Source organism: Temnothorax nylanderi, unplaced genomic scaffold, assembly GCF_030848795.1.
Source record: "Temnothorax nylanderi isolate EJ_2023f unplaced genomic scaffold, tnyl_v1.0 TNYL_tig0068_pilon, whole genome shotgun sequence".
In the NCBI taxonomy this organism is placed as follows: Eukaryota; Metazoa; Arthropoda; class Insecta; order Hymenoptera; family Formicidae; genus Temnothorax; species Temnothorax nylanderi.
In genome coordinates this window covers 91,323-111,816 of record NW_027249130.1, presented here as the reverse complement: position 1 = coordinate 111,816, position 20,494 = coordinate 91,323, and the positions used below count along the sequence as shown (strand labels likewise).

The following is a 20,494-nucleotide window of genomic DNA, read 5'->3' as shown; positions in this document are numbered from 1 at the left end:
GTAGCGAGCGAGGACGAGAAGGAGAGGTAACCGACAATCGTTGCGGCGGTGTTATCTTTTGTGATTGCGGCGAGCGGAGCGTGAGGAGGAGTCGAGTCCGAACAGCGAGCGAGTTACGACGTGCGTCTGTCGATGCGATTATCTATCTCTGCTGTACAACACATTATAATATAAAATATATTATTCAAATCCTACATAATTAATTAATAATTAATAATAATTAACACATGTTAATTATTATTAAAAGAAGAAATAATTTGCGTGTAACAAAACAAATTTGCTATTAATATATATACATTTATAAACGTATTTTAACTAAATTGAAACAAATACTCCCATTAATTAGAAATTGAGTAATTTCTAAACACTCTCAATCAAACATTATCTTAAATGACGGTACGGAGTCCACAGAGAATAATGCGCAAAATATATACTAACATCTCATTTATCGAAATTAATTTAAAATATGAGAAATAAATATTCGGCATTTATGTTTCGTTTATTAGTAAATATTACGTGACAACATTAAATATTTATATAGTCACATTAAATATTTCGCGACAACAAGATTGGCAGGATTGGCTGGACTTGTACGTTGACAAAGCCTGTTTGTTTGGTAACATACAACACGTTACGACGTATGCTGTCGCCCACTGTATTATCATTTACGTAGCGAAACTCGAGAGAGCAGAGTGAGCATGAGCTATTCCGTGTTATATAATTAATTTAGAATTGGAGAAACGCGCGGAGAGAGTATTTAGAATACATTTAATTCAAAATACGTTAAATATTTCGCGGCGAGACTGCCTGACGTACATACAGCTTTGGTGTTTGTTGTTATAGTATACCATGCGTGTATGTACATACGTAATGTCGACGTGCATCCTGTTTGTCATTCGGACGACGTTCAAGCGGGCAGGTAGCGATACGAGCCGCCGCGTGTGTCGTCGTATTACCACTCGAAACGCGATCAAGAGAGAGAGAGATTCCAAACGAGATAATTCTCTTAACGAATGAGAGCTCAGCCTGTGCAAGTGATATCCGCGTTTCGTACACATATTAAGATGACGGTTTATTGAAAAGGTTTTATTAAAGAAAATATTTTGCGCAATTTATTTACTTGAACCGGAACAATAGAGAATAGAAATTATTATACAAATTATTATTTCATCACGATCGTTACAATAATTAGAATTATTTGCAATATATTATACAACGCTCTTTGAATTTTTCATCGAGTTAATTTGCTTTTTATTAATTTCACATCGAGAGCGCGGAGTAACGCACGAATCGAATAATTAAAATTATGAAAAGCCGTGATATATCGAACGTTTGGCAATAAGTAATTCGAAACGCGAAGAACAGAATATGCGACATAAATCTATTTTATAAAACGTTAAATATTTTGGGGACGACAAAACAACCGGCACGATCCGGCCGTGTTTGTTTTCCCAGCGTACGCAATGCCGCCGTGTTGTTCGAGTGGCGAGACCCGAGAGCGGGCATGAACCGCTACGTGTATTGTCACACTACCCATCGAAACAGGATCGCGACAAGAGCTAAGAGAATACGCGATTCTCTGTACATACAATTAACAATTATCAGCCACGATAAATTAACTTTTTCGATTAATTTATATTCATTTACGTTTATCGCGCTAATTTGTGAGATTTGCGAGCGGATAATACTTAATGCGACGATCTTCGTACTATTTTCGCATTGTTTCATCGTACTGGTAAAGAGCGTGTCACGCGTGATTAACAAGGAGTGTTGTACAAAGTTGTAGTACAATGTGTAATTATTCCATTCTGGTAATTAGTACGTACGGTAATAACCGTGTTTTCGTAAGTGTTGTATTGTGTTGTGCGAGTGCAACGAATGAATCTGACAAGTGAAAAGAGGAGGGGGAGGCATCAGGCGACGGTGGAGCGACCATGTAGGTGAGTAAATCATTATTTTCTATTTTGTTTTTGCGGAATCGATTATTTATAATCATTTTATGTGCGAGAAAACAATTCTTCTAAATAATAACTATTCTGTGTATTGCTATAATTTACATATATTTCTATTTTGTAGTTCAACGTAGTTTCGACGTAGTCATAACTCCACATCGGTGAGTGATATATTATTCCACTTCTCATCAGAATATACTTTTTATTTTTAATGAACATACAAAAATATTAAGTTTCAAGGTGTGAAATTTTATTCTTTATCTTACCTGTGATACGAGATTCATGTAAGCGATCATAATTGTAGATTAAATTTTAATGAAGATATATGGATCCTTTTCTGAGTAATAATTGCATTAGCTTTATTGCATCTCTCTCTTATTCCTCCCCTTTCATTTTATTAAATAATAAATGTTAAGTTTCGATAATAGCCTGACAAACGCGTCGTCTTTTCTAAAGCTAAACTTAATCCCGTGAACTGTGTGTTTGCAAGATCCTTCAGACATCGAGCCGTGCTCCAGCCACTCGACGGCACTTTGTTCGTGTGTTTGCTTGTACACGGCGACGTTTAAACAAGTGTTTCGAGCCAGGGGTATACGCGCCGTAGTCGGAGAACGCGCGAGATTCCGAGCGCGCGGAAATATTAAGACGCGACGGCGACATGAAAAGCGGAGTTTAAGAACCGCGAGTCCCTCTCCCTCGCCTTCGGTTTAAGTTTAACCCCCTCGCCGCGTCTTCTCCCTTTGAAACGTCGGTTCTCGTTTCGACTTCGCCGCCGCCACGGTCTTTCACTTTGTTACTTTTGCGCGAACGAGACGTTGCGCGCGTTAATCTCCTTCCTTCGCATTACGTCTGATAGAATTTCTCCCACGTTTCCGCGTCACTTTCGCTTAAAAAAATTCCGCCGTCCGTGTAAGTTACGCGGTGCGAGGACATCACAAAGCGCGGGAATGTAAAAATGCAGTCTCGTGACAGCTATTTCTCTGTGGTTTCAATTTATCATTCAGGGAAAGTACACAATTATATTCTTCGTTTTCAAAAGACACGCTCTAAAGAAAACTAACTGCCTTTAAGAACGCACGAAAACTGCAAAAGGGCACGGATCCCGAGATCTTATAATACCCCTTCTGCTGCGCGCACTTTATCTTCCTCCCGGCTACACCTTGTTCTTCTTTTATTCCCTTGCGCTACTCCTTTACTAGAAGTCAGCGAGACCGCTTTGATTTTATTGCTTCTCGCTTGTCCGACATCACTCAACTGGCCTCCTCTAAAAGGCGTTTGAAGATAACAGGCTGTTCCGGTGAAATACTACGAAAGCTAAGGACGTCTATAAAATAAACGCCAATACTCGCACGCACGCGCTCGCTGGCCTTTTGATTAACGGCTTAAACAAGCCTTGTTAGAGAGTTACTTATTCCACGAGGACGTACGTTTTTAATGAGCTATGCGGGATTACCCCTCAGCGAGATTGAATAATAAATTTTGTCGAAAGTAAAAGCAATCTGGCAATGATTATGGCACGACTGATAGAAAGGGACAACACGGGGTAGACGAAAGAGGATTCGAGGGTTGCAGTTTATGCATGTAAATCGCCTCTCGGCTTGAGTCGCTGCTTGTTGTTCTTTGCTGCCCCCGGACGCATCGACGTTTTACGCGCGTCACTGTATTTTATTGCAGAAAGTAGCGATATACGTATAGGAACGGACGCATACGGGGTGTCTCAGAATTGTCCTTTTAATAGCGGATACTGGAAGATAACTAAAAAGAAGAAAATGTTTACATTATCCAAGTATCAATAACTATTTTATTAAGAATCAAGTTAATAGAAAATGTGCCAATATATGGTCAGGCTAAATCTTTTGTGCCTAATAATATTTTTTATATTATTAGTATATTGGCATATTTTCTATTTACTTGATGGTTATCGGTCGTGATTTTCACTTACTATATATTATTATATTAAGAGCAAGTAAAAATGAGAGACGCCAATGGATACGTAAAGTAATTTAAGGCAATTCTCCGAAAGAATACTAAAAAAAATCGATTTATGTTCTTTAAAGATTTAGTAATTATTGTAAATAATATCAAGTATTTTTTACGCTTTTCTTATTTAATCAATTTGCGGCCTGAATCTCTAGATACTTCGGTGTGTTCATCTCACATTTTTATTGCACTTAACCCTAAATTGCTCAAGGATCTCTCTCTCTCTCTCTCTCTCTCTCTCTCTCTCTCTCTCTCTCTCTCTCTCTCTCTCTCTCTCTCTCTCTCTCTCTCTCTCTCTCTCTCTCTCTCTCTCTCTCTCTTTCTCTCGTGAATAAAAACGTAATGACAGTTCTAGGACACTCTATATACATGCATAGATGCATGTATAAGCGGCGCATACATGTATGTGTATTGACGGTTCGATTTTCCACCCGCTTTTGTGTCCCCCGCAGCGCATCGATTCGCGGTGTATGCACTTTTCGGCTCACCTCGTTCATCGAAAATCCATTTATTTGCATTAGGTTCGTTTTTGTAAATAGTAACGAAATCGATAGGGGCGCGTACGCGAATATTCTTTTCATTTCCATATACAGGACGTCTCAAAACCGCCAGCGAATATTTTTAACAGCAATTAGATTTTTTTAAATAATTGGTATTGTATTTTTTGTCATAGTTTTCCTATGTCAATGGTATGTTGCTCTTTCGAGATGTGTTCTTCATATGAAAGTGAACAAAGAGAGCAGACAATATTCTCGCGTGCGTAATCTTTCTAGGCAGCTACGGTTCATTTAGACGGTTTCCCATTCGCTCGTTATCTTGCACGTTCATCACGCAATGATAAATCACATCAACAACGACTAATAAGTGCCGCGTGCATCTGTGGATACAAAGGAAGAACGTGAATCGGGCGTCGCTCTCTGTAAAGTACCTGTAAATAAATCTACGATCCATAGAAGTGATTAATTAGGCGCGAAGGGATTGTGTACACGACCCGTAAGTTGAAGAACATAGAGACTGATTGACGCTGACAGAATTATCGGCTTTTAGGCGTCCCTTAACACGGCGACATTGAAAAATGTCGGCTATTAACTCTAGTAACGTAAGACATTTTTTACATCGTGCATTACTACACCAGCGGAGAAAAGTGGTGTGAAATCCACTGATGTAACTTACATTATATTACAAATGTCAGATTTTACATTTTTATAATTATATACAGAAGAACTGAAGACGCTTTTCAGTAATAGCTACAAAGAGAAAAAAATTTGTTGAAAAATGCAAAATGTGTTTCATCAACTAAAATATTTAGTCCGATACGTTCAACTAAACATTAGTTGGTATAATTAAACATTAGTTATATTAACTAATTTTTTATTTCAAAATTTTTATGGTTGACATGAATGAACTATACCTTTTTTAGTGTAATTTAATAATTGTTGGATTAACAATTATACAAATTTAGTCCGTACAACCAATTTTTTTCTCAGTAGGTATATCTTTCTGTAAAAATTAAGCTTCTCCTCTCCTTTGACATTGTTAGAACTAGAAACGCGGCAGCCCGAAATATGGAAACGACATTGTATGCATATGCAGTAATTCTAACGCGCGTTACGGAGTCAAAGCGAATTATATTAATTTGAATAAATGCCAATTTGTTTACTAATCGTGCATGAAAGCGCGCGCGCGCGCGGTGCGCGTTCTGTTAACATAGTATAATGCAACTACTCTACGATATTGCGTTTCACAGCTGAAGCTCGTAACAGGACTAATGATTAGAGCGTTTCCGCATTCGTGCATTACCGTACATTCGCGTTCTAAATATTTGGGGAGGAAAATTATCGGGTCAGCTTAATTAAACACGCGACGGTAAAGATCGTGCCCGGGAACGTGTGCGGGTCAACGCGTAATTCAGCGGGCGTAAGGGTAATTACATTTGGAAATGTCCCAAACTACGTGGATTGCGCCTGCACGCTTTGTTCCGCCTTTTCACTACGTCAGCCGAATGACTCAGCGGGCGTTTCTTAGACCGACGCGCGGGCATATGCCCGCTCGAGAAAGACTAACGACTCGTTTCAAGCGCGAGAGATTAGGAGTCAAGATGAACAAATGCCGATGTCACTGCGCGGCACAGCCGCATCGTATAGTTATGCTAATGCACTTTGTACGGACGATCAATCGTTTGGGGATCATCGGGCCGACGCATCGGCTCGCCGGTAGCGGAAAAAATGCATCACGCTCACGGCCGTTTAATTACGAGCCCGATTATGCCACTGACAAATCTGACACACGCGCCGCTCAGGAAAGAACTTACGTGTAATGCTCCCTTGGACACGGTGATACCTAAATAAACGCGGCGTAATAAAAAAAGAAGTGTAATATCCTCGCGCCGACACGAACGTCTCTCGACGGAGACAAACGCGCTATTCGGGGTGCCCGAAGAAATATTGACTCTCTCCGTGCGTACTTTTTACGAGTCCGGCTGCCATCATCCGGCAACTTCCAAAACGTCTCTCTAATGACCAATCCTTTTCCTCTTGCCTACAATAATGGACTTTAATGGCAGAGCCCCGGCGCGTCTAAACAGTCCTCTCGAGTGTTTGCGCGCGCCTTTCCTTTTCAACCCGGTAATCCGAGGGTCAAATAAAATCGTTTACGAGGCACAATGAGGGACGGACCTGCCTCCTTCGTTCCGTCACGAAAAGTACTCGGCTTAAGTGCTGATTATGATCCGTCTCGAACTATAAAGGTGCTGGATCATCTGGTAGCATTGTTCTCCGCTACGCGGATCGGACACGATCCTGAGTGACGTGTGACGGGAATGGGTCCAGTTTGATGATGCGTGTTGCCTTTCGGACCTTTCAAAGAGTTTAGATCACGCGAACACGCCAAGGCGATAGTTAAGAATCATTCAATGAGTGTCTTGTTATTTCCGAAATATTTGCTAAGTGACGATGCAAAAACTCGTCACAAAATCGCCGCAATAGAAGCTTTGAAATGTCATCGGAAAAAATGTGCGGATATAGATTCTCTTTAATATAAGTTACGTTACGTAAAGAAATACCGTATCTTCTCTTACGAAGAGGAATTTCGTATTCTAGTTTTGACGTACATGTTGTGACCGCGAAACAAGATGTACAATGGACGTAACTGCAGACAGCCAGAAGATTTATTGGACGACTTTACTACAGTATTTTTATAAACAAAAATCTCTTGAGAGAGAGTCGTCGGCAAAGGGCAAGAAGAGACATCCTAGGACACGGCAAGAGTTGCATGGTGAAAGCCAAGGAGGGTCTCTTTTTCTCGACGGCAAACGTCTTCCCGGCTCTTTCCACTCGAGGGACATCGAGTGGTCCCACGTTAAAACAACGAAGTCACACAAATCAAAACCATGAATATCCACTTCCGACCGTGGCGAACAAACGCTAGACTATTGTCCCTTTTATCTCAGAATCTTTTTTTAGAGAAATGTATCTATTTGAATTGCGCCGGAATTCTTCTCAAGGACACTTCATATTTTTTGTTAGACACCTCTTTCTGATTTATCTCGTTCCATTCATACGGAGCACGCGAAAGACTCGCGGGTGAAGCATCTTAAAAACCGAGAAGGAATTAAAATATATATTGTAGGAACCATTTGCAGAAAAAAAAGAGAGAAAACGTTAATAGTACCTATTATTTTACAGTAAACGCAATATTCTTACGATATATTGCACGTTATATATTACGCATTGTATCTAACAGTTGGGATATCATATCTCGGACGTAGCCGGAATATCTCACGGTCTCTTTAGTCGGGCGCGATCAGTAAAATCCTCCTTTCGTCAGCATTGTTACGGAAAATCAGCGTGCATTTTTCACGAGTCGACGGACAATAGGGAGGGAATGCCGGAGCATCCGACTACTGCCTTCCATTGTGATTTTTCCGTTTCTTTCCGCGAGACTCCGTCCATTTGTTCGCGGGAGATCGAAGTTTGCGGTTGTTTCGCACGGCCATCCGCGCGCCCGAAATGCTACAGGTACCGCATTCTGGATAAATGGAAAGTCGACCGGCCGCTACATACAGCGGCCATAAATCCAAACGTCGCGTGATGGACGATCCTCGAATAAAGCCCTTTATAATTTCGGGTTATCTTATCCGGGTTACCTTATCTGTCGATAGGGTGAACGGTGAACACTCGGAAAGGTTTCTTGTATTTCAGTTTCTCTCAATGAGTAACTGAATTCAACAAAATGGAAGAATAGAGGCGAATTAAATATCTCGCACGAGAAATTTATAATCTCGCGTCTTCTATAGTCAACTAAATAAGAAAAGTATATATCGGTGTGTAAAAGAACGATAATGCATAAATTTTCATCTGCAAAAATCGCGTTGAAGTCAAATCTGTCAAAAAAGATAAAATTCGATAGTGTAACGCAGTAGGTATCTGTGAAAATATAAAACGCACTGCAGCACTTATATTTGCGTACAGACTCTGTTGCTTCCACTCGTCGAGCTACGCGAAATCCTAACTAGAATGGATCTGAGTCATCGAAGCGTGCTTTCGAACGCGACACGAGGATCATGGACGCGATCATGGCTGAGATCAATCCGTAAATTCGCTCGTATCCTCCGCTGCGTTTTGCTCCCCGCGTAACACGCTATCTTCTTGGATTTACAATTTTCACATCTGGTAGCTGTCTCGGAATAAAAATCGTTCGGCGAACGTTCACGCGGGATCTTGCGGGTAAATCAATTCTATAATTAAATCGCGTGTAAGAAATATGTACAAAATATTAAATTGTATTAAATTAAAGCAAGCAAATTTCTGCGGAATATACGAATTGAATCTGTAAGTATAGAGACAATTCTATATAATAACGATGAATTTATTAATCGATACCCCGAGAAAAAAATATTTAGATAAAAAAAGTATTAATTTAGATTGTTGTCAAGAGCTTATTTACTTATAATACACATATTTATTTAGAATTAGATATTTTTACTTAATTTAAATAAGAATTATAAGTAAATAAGCTCTTGACAACAATGTATTATATATTGAGTAAATAAGCTCTTGGCAGCAATCTAAATAAATACTTTTTTGGATCTAAATATATTTTTCTCAGGGTATCGATTAATAAATTCATCGTTATTAATACCACCGACGTGTACCATTATTAACGAAGAAAACAGATTGCGGAAAAAAATTTGATATTTTCGGCCGAGCTGGCAGAGTCGCCTAGCAGGATCGCTTCGTTATAATCTTTCGATTCATCTGGCTCGACGACGAGTTAACAGATTCTCCCGGATTCTCCCGGAATCCGTAAACAGGCAGCATTTTTTCGACGACGACGAGATCAAGGGGAGAGGCACGTCGTTTCTATGTGTTTCCACAAAAGCGTGTTCGGCTCGCCCACGCCTTACAAACGGCCGCGCTCGAAAACGAATCTTCCCTCTCTCCCGAGGACTTAACAGATAATTAACTGACATTAACGTTCCATTCGTCGGACGTGGTTACGTTCGCGGCTAGCTCGTATTTCTCTGCGAGAGTCGGTGCATACGGTGTTTTTACGACTGATAAGGATCGCTTTTCCACCGAGAGACATCCCGCTCCGCTCGTACCTCGTACCTCGTACCTCCGCTATCCCGACCTCGTCCTGGACAACGACTCTGCCGACGACAGAGCGGATTACTAAATTCATTGGCTTCGTTTTGTACGGAGGACTTCGCCTCCAATGTCGCCGACAACGTTTCTCCTTGGCTTCCGCGCAATTAGGGTCAACTCGACGTTTTGTCGGGAGCGATATCTTTCAGAGAGCGCTCCCAACAGGAAAAAGGCAACGGGTATATCGTAAAACTCCAGCTATTTAATAGTAAAGCGTCCTAAATTCGGCTACGCGGCAATTAAATAACATGCTACTCGATACGTAGTAAATTATGTCGCCGTTTTGATAAAAATTTCTCGCAACTAGTTTATAAATAATACCGAATTAATTATAGATTGAAACTGTCAAACATTTAGGAGAGCCCTCTCGAAGCTGCGTATTGGAAATGAAATTAATAATCGTTCAGGAATACGAGACAACCCCCCGTCACACAGCGTCTGGCGTTTCTACCGGCATTAGAAATAAATTAAATGATATCGATATTGAGTAACGTCGATTAAATCGAAACGAGGTAAGTACGAGAGGGAACTCGCGCGGAATGGCGAATCGCCGCGTCGTGTGTGGCGCGCGTTTGCGCGATCGGAAATCCGTAAGCGCCCCGATGCCGCCAATAAAATATGCATGTACACACTCGCGGCTTCGGTGTAGGTGCCGCGGCTACATCCCACGTGGCCGTACCCTACACGGACGTCTCGCGTGTATTAATCTGCATAAACTCATTCCTATGCAAACGAAGAGATTCGACGTTGAACTAGGATATCACGCGAAAGCCTCCGCGGCTTACGTCGCGGCTTAAACGAACTCCTATACGTGAACACGCGTGCGGGCGCATGCCGTTCCGCGTGCACAAGCCGCGGTGTGCGCGCATAAATATATATAGATGGATACATACGCGCACGTATGTGTGTGTGTGTGTGTGTGTGTGTGTGTGTATCGTAAACGATACCGATCGTAAACGGAATCTCCTTCGTCGCGTCGACGGCATAATAATTGCGAAATCTCCGTTTTCCCGGTGGTGGTAGACGACAACGCTGGCCGGCCATCCAAAAGGACGGTGACGACGAGAAAATGGCACCTGCCTGAAACGATCGCGCGCGATAATCTGTTCCCCTTCGCAGTCCGCGGGAGATGAAAAGAAAACAATCGATGAATAATTTTGTGGCCACCGCCCGAGTGCTTACCGGCGTCCGGGGAATTGATTTCGGACGGAGCGCGCGCATCGCGCGAGCGTTAAGTCCCTCATGAATACAATCAGGAGATAAAGCTTTTATGGCGACTCGACGTATAAACGATACCGTTTTCCGATAATTTCTAATTTAACACTTAGTGCTTAGGGTGATTAAATGTTTACGCGAGAGACGGAACGTTTCGTCGTGGCGTCTCGCTAATCAACGGGTCTTATTGTGTACCGTTACGCTTAATTAAACGTCGCCGCAATAATTATGTCCGTTGTGAGAAACGCGCTTTACTTAATTCTTCGATTACCACAGTTTCTTACAGTCAATTACTTCAGAAAAATACATTTACCATTACTTCATCTCCAGTAATTCTCGTCATCGTTCCGTATATTAATCTCAGATATACATTTTCATGCGTGAAATAACAAAGAAGAAAGGTTGTTTACTCGTGTAAAGTGCAAAATCGTATAATTTTATTATCCTTTTCGTAATGGGGAAGGATTTATTCCCGCGCGCGAAAAATATTCGAACGCGACTTGTTTATACCTCATAAATATTCCATTGCTCGATTACAGAAAATAAACTCATTGATATAATCATCATTGATACATGCTCGGAAGCTGCAAGCATAATATATCATGCCGCTCTGGAGTCAAATAAAATCTACAATGAGTAGTATCACGCAGCTGTGAAGGACTTTGCAAGAGGAGCGATGCTCTTACCGGTTCTACGATGAGAGAGAGAGAGAGAGGGGGGGGGGAATGGGAGGAGGGAGAAAGGGAGGGAGAGAAATGACGGCGAGACGCGCGCCGTAGAACAGATTTTGCACCGTCGCGTCGCGGCTATAAGCTGCGGTATGTATGTTTAATGCGGAGCACGCGAGGCCTACGACCGAATGACTTCTTACTGCCGTACTCGCGCATTACTTATTCACCGTCGGCGCAATTACCAACGGATACTCCATCAAACTCGAGACACCTATCTCACTACGGGGGTATCGAGAGAGAGCCGCGAGTGTTACGCTCTCGCGCACATGTCTGACGTGTACCGGAGCTTGCGCAAAATGGGAGTAACGCATTATCGGGCCGATAGGCTCGTAAGCCAATAACGAGCTGTTATCGCGCCACTCACGGAACGTTCCTCCGTTCTGCTCGCCGAGCTCGATCTCGGCATTTCTGCGAAATATGCTCACGAGCATATTGGTATGTACACGGATCGGGGGATCAGGTTAAAAATTACCGACGTCTACAAGACATCTTTATGCAAAACTGACGCGCGTCGCAATTCTCGTGCATTTCTTCCTGGAAACTACATGACATGGAAGTCGTATAGGAAGTTTAGCCCCGCCCTCGGTACGTACAGGAAGGAAACGGTTTCACGTGCGGCGCATAATCGACGGAAAACTGAACGAGGATTATAGGCAGATCGCATGAAGACATGATGTCATCTGTGCATTGTTCTCTGCGGAATTTTGATACTGCAAAGTTCTCTTAAATTGAGAAATTATATGGCTAGATGAATCCGATATTCAACTGTTACGAAACTCAATATTTATGATAATTTAAATAATTGAATCATGATAATATCAACAATTATATAATGTTGTAACATGTATGTAATTGTTGTAGGGTAAATTGTAGGTTGTAGGTAAAATTGCAGGTTGTAAGTAAAATACTCATAGTTGTAGGGTGAAATAATATAAATTTCTCTTAATACAGGTATCTTTGCAATGACAATGTCTCTCTTGCGCGCGATAGCCGCGAGTTATGGTTTTTAAATACACGCAACATCAGTCCCATGTTTCAATGTAGCATTCAGAATGACATTCTCGCGCGATAATTGCGCGTGTCGCGTTTCTCCGCCAAGGCGAACTCATTCTCCGGGAGCAGTCAACGAAACGACTCCCTTTGTCGCTCGCCCTACCCAACTTGACAATCGTCAAGCATGACATAACGATCGCGCTCTTTTTTTTTGTTTCAGGTTGACGAGGTAGAAATGGCACGGCGGGAGTCTCGGTGAGGAAAGGGCGAGGGTGAAGCCCTCGCAGGAAAAGGGAGCTATGGTGAAAAGCTTGGGTTTCCTCGCCAGAAGGGCACCACCTGCTGTCCACCTTTTCGTCGTTTTGCTCGCGCTCGCCCCCGCCTACCACGGCGTGGACCTCTGTAAGTAGTTCCTAAGCTCTAATCCGCCAGGCCTTATAGTACCCGTCGCGTCTCGTCGGGGAAACTTCGCTCGACTATAGCTCCTTGGCTCGGAGACTCGCGCACAGGTTGTTTCGTTTATAAGTTATTAACGACGCGGAGGTTGCGCGACCCCAAGAACTTACCTCGCAGTCGACGAACTTTCGATCCGGGATCGGCTTTGACCGTGGTCATTAGGTATCCTGCGTACCTATCTGGGGACATTGCGTCTTATCATTTGAGTCGCGCGCGCGCGCCTATATTTAGCGATGTCCCGTGGGGTCTTCGAGTGGGCGAGACTTGAACATCTAAACCTGAACATTATCAACCGCCAAGAAAATTATTGATAATGTACTTAACTATCGCAAACATTTTGATAAGTAATAAAAGACTAATATCATTATCTTATTTGAATTTTAACTACTAATACATTATCTTCCAAAAAAATTACGAATCGAAATAAAAATTAATCCATGCTTTTCAATCAATGTTGTTAGAATTGTAATTAATAATAAATCTATAATTAATTGGAATATATATGCTGTGATGAAAAAGAATAGCCTTATAAAAAAATCAAAGAGAATAAAGAAAATCCCTGCACATAAAGAAAATCCTGCTCTCAAGATAGCACGGAGTACCCTATCTTATCGTATTTAATAATAAGTAATCGCTCTGTTCCGAAGCCCCGTTCGCGAGAAACAGCTTAATAGAAATAGATTTCCGGACGTAGGAGAGAAAAATTGCATCGTAGTCGCGATAATGGAAAGCTTAATAATTGCGCCTCTCACGGAGCCCTTCCAAACAACATCCTCGGCGATTTTCTCCCTTTCCTCGTAATCTATCTTAGCGTCAATAGCCGGAAAGTAATCGATGGTGTTTTTCTCGAGTAGAGTCCTCCCGTTAACGACGAGCGACTTTTACCGGACATCCTCCAAGGGATGTGGAATCATGAGGCGTCTTGCGCGCCATCAGGCGTCTCGAGGATTAACGGAGAAAGGTCGGCGTCTCCGCGTCTCGAAAAAGTCACTAGGGGTGTCGCGTTTATTCACCCTTATTCACGATCGATTTACTAGCGTGATATCTTACGGTGGGACTCGTTAGGCCGGACCCGCCGACAAAGGAAACGGATTCTGCTCCGGTCGAACTTTATCGAGGACGCCCCGGCCGTGAGAATTCCGGCGAGGGTGCGCGATACGCGGCGATATATATCGGCTGGACCTTCATTAATAATAATAGCGATTCTCGCTCGCCATGTTGGCCAGCCGAAGATCTCGATCGGTATTCCCTCCCTTTGTTGGCACGACTTTCCTACCATTGATTCGAATCGCCTGCCCCAGCCTGAATTCGTGGACATACATTAGTGACGGGATCGCGATGTATCGGGCTTGACCTTCATTAATAATAATACCGAGTTGTTGGCCCGGTCGCACGCGCGGTCGCGACGATCTCGAACATGCTCCTCGCGTACTCGCTCTGGGAGCCGCGAGACGCGACTTTCCCGCTATCGATGCCGGGCGCAACTCCTCGGAATCCGAGGACATATATTAGCGGCGGACATATCGGGAGTGCTTTCATTAATAACGACGACCAGTCCGCACGAGCGCCCGATCGCCGATTTCCTCCCTTTGTCGACTCGACTCTCTTACTGCTGATTCTAATCGGCCGGCGCGGTGCGCGGTCCGAGGAAGTCGGACATACATATATTAGAGCGCCGGAATCGCGATATGACGAGAGGAGCTCCGTTAGTAATAACGGCGATTAATCCGATCGGCCATTTCGCCGGTTCCCAACGCGACGCCGCCGCGTTTGTAGGCGTGCGCAATTTTCCATCCGCTGCCGATTACGATCGAAATCGCGGCGCGCATTAGCGACGTATCGTGCCCCCCCCCCCCCCCGATGGATATTCCTTCGATATCGTTTCCGACCATCTCTCCCCGCGCGAGTTGCAAATGACAAAGCCCGCCGAAGTTATTCTAGCTACAAACTCAAGGAAAATACCGATTGTACATCATCGAGATATACGCGTCCGCGCAAATTGCGAGTATTATATGTATTTGTAAACCGCGTCGGCGGAATCCACGCTTTACCGAGATTCCATTTCGGCAATAAAATACGTTGGATTAAAACGTAAGACCAAAATACACATTTCACAACGGCCGACGCCGGCCGGGCGCGGAATTACGAGGCGGGGGGTGGGCGGAGAGGGGTGGTATCGTCGGAAGAACACTGCAAACTTTCGCCGGTATTAATGGCCACCTACATGCCCGTTCTGTTCGTTGGCTTAGCGCGGATTCCTTCCGTTACACTCCCCGGTACGAAGCTACTACGGTTCTCCTCCCCCTCGTCCCGGCGACCCAGCGGCGCGGGCGCCCAGCGGGGCTCGCGCGCGCTGCCTCTGCACTCGATATCCGGGCATTAGGCATTATCGTTGCCGGCTACGTGTACCTGCTACCTCGTCCGACTCCCCCGGCTCGGGCTACCTACTTCAAATTTTAGCAATTTCCGTATCGCGTAATGGGTATCGTTACTTGAATCCGTAAACCGTAATCGATGCGGCGCGGTGCTGCATCATGCACACACGAGGCTCCGCCGCGCCGCGCGCCGCGCCGCGCCGCGCCGCGAGCGAAGCAGACGTATTCGAGTTGTCGTATATCCGGATTAGTTACACTACGATATGCGTTCCTTTGTCGAATTGCAAGGACCCGGGTGTGTATCGTACACGCGTCTGTGAGTTTACCAGCTTTGACTCTGTAATACGCGACGGAGCATCCGACCCGCTGGAGTGAACCGACCGATACGCTCGCGGCTGGATAATCGCGGCTCTTTGCCTCGCGTTTCTGCCGAGACAAACGGCCGATAACGGCGTGGGCGGTTAATGGCGCTTTAAAAACGAGAGACGCGAAATGTCGCGGGTCCTTACTGTCGTCCCTTAATGACACCGCGCCGTGACGCGAACGGCACGAATGCGAATGCGTGCATGCGTCATACACTTTGTTCGGACTTTATTGCGCGACCGGACCGATCGCGGGAACGCCTCTCGAAAATGCGTGCGCCGGCGAGGTCGGAGTAATGTATGCAAAGTAGACGGTGTCGTTTCTTTGACGGTCCTTAACCCTGTCATTGGTGCGGGACACGCGGGGGCTGACCGATCCGCGCACAGGAGAAGATATTCTCTTCTCAGATATTAAATCTCCGGAAGACAAAGCGTTTTATGATCCTCATTAGCGTGCAGTCACGACGACGAGGGCCCGTAAAGTCCAAGTTGGCCACGCCTGAAAACGCCACGAATTTATTACGGCTGCGGGGGTATAAAAATTGCACGCGTAACGCGTTGTCGCGATATGCGCTCCGTTTCTCAGGCTCCCTCCCACTGCCAGCGTCATTTTTCGTCGCCGTCCCCGAGGATGCGATATACGCGATCGACGTTATACACAACAGTGCAGCGCAGTAAATATTCCGCGCACGCGAAAGATACCCCTTCGTTCCCGGCGTCGATGGTGCAGACGGCAGCGGTCCTCGCGAGGCAGCTGTGTTCACCTATGAAACAATTAGATCGGTCCAGGAGATACGGGAAGGCGGGCCCCCCCTTTTTTTACCCCTCCGCTCGCAGGTACACTCGTCCGCGCGCCCGCCCTCGAACCGTAACTTCCACCGCACGACAGGCAGCCGTATAAACCGGCTATCGCGCGGATCCATCTCGGTTAGCTGGTTATTTAGCCGTTTATGATCCGGCCCGTGATGCGCCTATAGGAGAGAGGCGCATATAAATCCAAAGCTCGCTTTAACCTCGGCGACGTCACGTTCGTTTGTTGCAGCCCAATGCATCGCGCCGCTCGGCATGGAGTCCGGGGCGATCCCGGACACGGATATCAACGCCAGTTCCAGCTTCGACACCGGAAACGTCGGACCCCACCTGGCACGGTAAGCGACAGTTTTTCATTCGGATGGTGTCTGCCGGACCGCCATCGATCACTCGGTATCTACCGGCGCCTTCTGTTACGTTCGACGCACCCGCGACCGCCGCGACCGCCGATATCGCGGGACGCTGGCGTAAACGCGCGCAAAAATTGATCCCGCCCGCGTCTTTTACCAGGAGTCTTCCGCTGCGTAAAACCGGGCTTCAAGCGGAATATTCATATAGGCGATATAGAGCGTCACTTTCGTCCCGTCGCGCTTTTATTACCACGAAGTAACGAGTTTGAAAGCGCCGCGCTCTACTTTTAGGGACTTTCTAAAAGAAAAACAGAAGCTCTATGTCAACGAGGTAAATATATCGCCTCGTGTTAATTGTGACGCCTCCGCTTTGCGCGCGAGCGCGCGCGCGCGTGAATACCAAAGTCCCCAGGAACGCCCGGCTGCTCGTTAATACGTAAAATCTGGAATATCAGGTTTGTATGTCCTATGAAAGACGTTATTACGCGCGCACAAAGAGAGCAACGCCGCCGCGAACGTAATTATTTCTAATCTAACGGGTGTAGCTTTATAACCCCGTTTACGCGCAAAGACCAGCTAACGGAGATTAGTCGACGTCTCTTATCGTCGCGCGTCGCGCGTCGCGCGTGAAACGAAAAAAATTTAGAGCGCACCGGCTGGGCGCGCGCGCGAGACAGCTTATGAAGTCTAATTATAAATTAACGCCTATCCCCGCGAGAATAAATTCACGGCTGCAACAACATATAATTAAGTAATCCGCGTACCCCTTTCCGATAGCTATCGTTTCTCGTTTGGCACTTGCTCTCGCGCGCGCGAAATGAATATTTATAGAGCTGTTAAATTGATCGTTCTCCCTGAGCGCCGGTTTATTCCTCGGTTTAAAAACGAATTTATTTTTAATTGTGGCTGACGAAAATTATTCAACATGAATTTACGACCGATCGGGGATTTACATACTGCGCGCGTGCGTTCTGTTCCGCGTTAATAATTTCTACGTCATTATTCGATACGTCCCTTGGCCGTGCTGTTTGCGCGCGTAATTATTTACGACAACGACAACGTTGCCGGTTGCCGGCCGCGTCGAAAACTTAAAAACCTCCGTATGCATATCCCGTCGCAAGTTAATGTTACAGCATGAGTATGAGTTTAATCACGAGTAACAACGAATTTAACATTACTTTTTCCTTATAGTTAATAAACGATGAAGCACGACGGTGGAATTAATTCCATTCCAAATTAATTTCCACCTGCATTACCATCTACATTTTGCCCGCTGTTCCGTCATATTCGTATACCCTTTCCCTACCCCGGCAAACATTTGCGAAATGACTACGGCGCAAAAACAGAGCGCCTTCAACGGACATGCCTCGCAGGAGGCTGAGGCTCCCATTCTCTAATGCAATTATCACAAAAGGACCTTTGACGTATCATACCTGAACTAAAAAGTATATTACACCTGGACCAGTGGTAAAAGGGTTGGCCGTCTAACGCCTCTGCTGGCCGCTAGTGCAACGCATGAATACGAGATGCAACTGGCAGAATACGCGCGCCAACTACCTCCTCACCCTCTCTCGACCTCGCTCTACCTTTCTCTTCATTTCTCTCTCTCTCTCTCTCTCTCTCTCTCTCTCTCTCTCTCTCTCTCTCTCTCTCGCTCGCTCTCTCTTTGCTTCTCGTTGACTGCCCGTCGCTCTCGCGCTCTCGCGTTTAGATATTAATGCGTGGGGCCCGGTATTCGCTGGCGGTTTGCAGTGCAGCGGCGGTTTATACGAGTATTCCATCCCACGGGACGTATCCCCAGCCCGGCAGACCGCGGGTTGTAGAACCGAACGGGTGCGCGCGCGGCGGCACCACCAGGCACACCGGAGTATACACCGAGCGTTGGTCGACGGCCCCGCGGGCTCTCCGATATTAATACATTCCATTACCGCAGACAATGACCGGCTGAATGGGCCTCCGAGTCTTGATGAGCTCCGCCGTGCCCCCGCGCAGCATCGCGCGCGCGCGCCCGGGATCCTCCTCGACGCGGCCGCGCGCACGTCACCATCTAATTTAATACAGGCCGGCCTCGGGCGTGCGAGGTGCCGCAGACGCTTACAATCGCGGTGCGCGCTCTCCTTTGTCCTCGTGCTCGTGCTCACGGGGGCGAAAAAAAAGGGAGGGAATTGCTCCTCGCCATTTTCTTCGAAATTCCGCGAGACGATAGGCCGACGAACGTTTTGCGCGCCCCGATACGAATTACCGCGGTTATGGCGTATTTTTCTTTCTCGCTCGCCGCGAACGTCGAGGGTGCGGCGGGCGCGTTCGAAAAAAAAAGAAAAGAAAGAGGAAAAATAACGTGAAGCTAGGTTCCGCGCGCGCTTTCCCGTTAGTGGATTCTCGTTATACTGGGAAACGTCGCGAATTAAAACAACGCGCCTGGGGATGCGTTGGTTACACGAGGAAAATCATTCGGAATGAAAACACCGGGAACATAAAATACATAAATGGCTCGTAGTCTGAACATTGTGTAACGATTGACGTTTTTAATATAAAAATGTATTAGACAGCAGGATATTCTCCGATGGCCATTTTGGCGTAACTGGAAAATGTCTTTTGTGAGTTACTGGAAAGTACGTGGGAGATGTATACAGGAGAGAAAGGCATACAGGGAGAAAAGATTCGTTTTTCCCTCGAATATAACAAAAGTCATTTTGTCCATTTCAATTAAAATCGAAAATTCTCGAGTTACAACACCGCGCGAGCCGCGATAAATCATCCGCGAATAAAAGAATAAACAGTTTTCGCCGATGCGTATCGCGGCGAGCTAATGGAGCGCGTTTTTTCCAATTATCGAGTGAAAAATTTTTGACGTACAATCGGCGCTGAAAAGGCCGGGCGCTGGTAATATTTCGTATACCGCATGCCATATACTCTTTTCAGGAATCGTGCAGCTGCAAGTTCTTTCGCACGTTTCCGCCATTCCTTTTCTTCGTGTTCTTCCGTTCAACGGCATTTCTAGAATGGGTGCAATTAAGACGCCAGTAGGAACATAGAGAACGGGCGAGATACCTCGCTCGGGAGAAATTGGACGTTGGGGGGAGGGCCGCTGTTGAGAAATCACGAGACGATTTTCGCCGCGTAATTTCGTTCGAAACGAAAATAGCGCGCGTTTCAATTTATCTCGCCGGGCGTAACTGTGATTACGTGCTAATTACGTCGATGCATACTATTAAGCTCGCGAGTTTATTTTCAACGTTGAGAGCGAAATATTTAATTGTTATTGTTTACGTGACGTTGTAAATGCACGTCGTTAATGTTACTATAGCTTTGAAACGATAAGCAATGATTATTTCCGCAGCATGTATTATATACTTCCACGTACACGTATACGAATCGCGTCGTTCGAACTGGCTGGAAATATGATACGAACCATTTTCCTAACTAGAGGAACGGCAGGAAACTGCATGATACAAGATATTTACTGCGGAAAGAACGTGCTGGCGTTGAGTTAGCGAATTTTTACGAGTCCGTAATAGCTCTTACTTAGAGCCATTACTTGATACGCTATAATTTAGAAAAGCACAGATAAGACGGCGGTTAAAAGAGACAGACCGCACCGGTTATAGTCGCGCGGCCGATTACG

At 45.2% G+C, this 20,494-nt stretch overlaps 1 protein-coding gene across 1 annotated transcript in view; it reads left to right on the top strand.

Moving 5' to 3' along the window:
- Positions 1-20,494, top strand: part of LOC139773758 (discoidin domain-containing receptor 2) — a 159,642-nt gene that overhangs the window by 56,589 nt on the left and 82,559 nt on the right. The window contains exons 2-3 of the mRNA XM_071708462.1: positions 12,737-12,918; positions 16,752-16,857. Coding sequence (XP_071564563.1) covers positions 12,816-12,918; positions 16,752-16,857 — 209 coding nt within the window. The 5' untranslated portion in view covers positions 12,737-12,815. The remainder of the gene's footprint in view (positions 1-12,736; positions 12,919-16,751; positions 16,858-20,494) is intronic.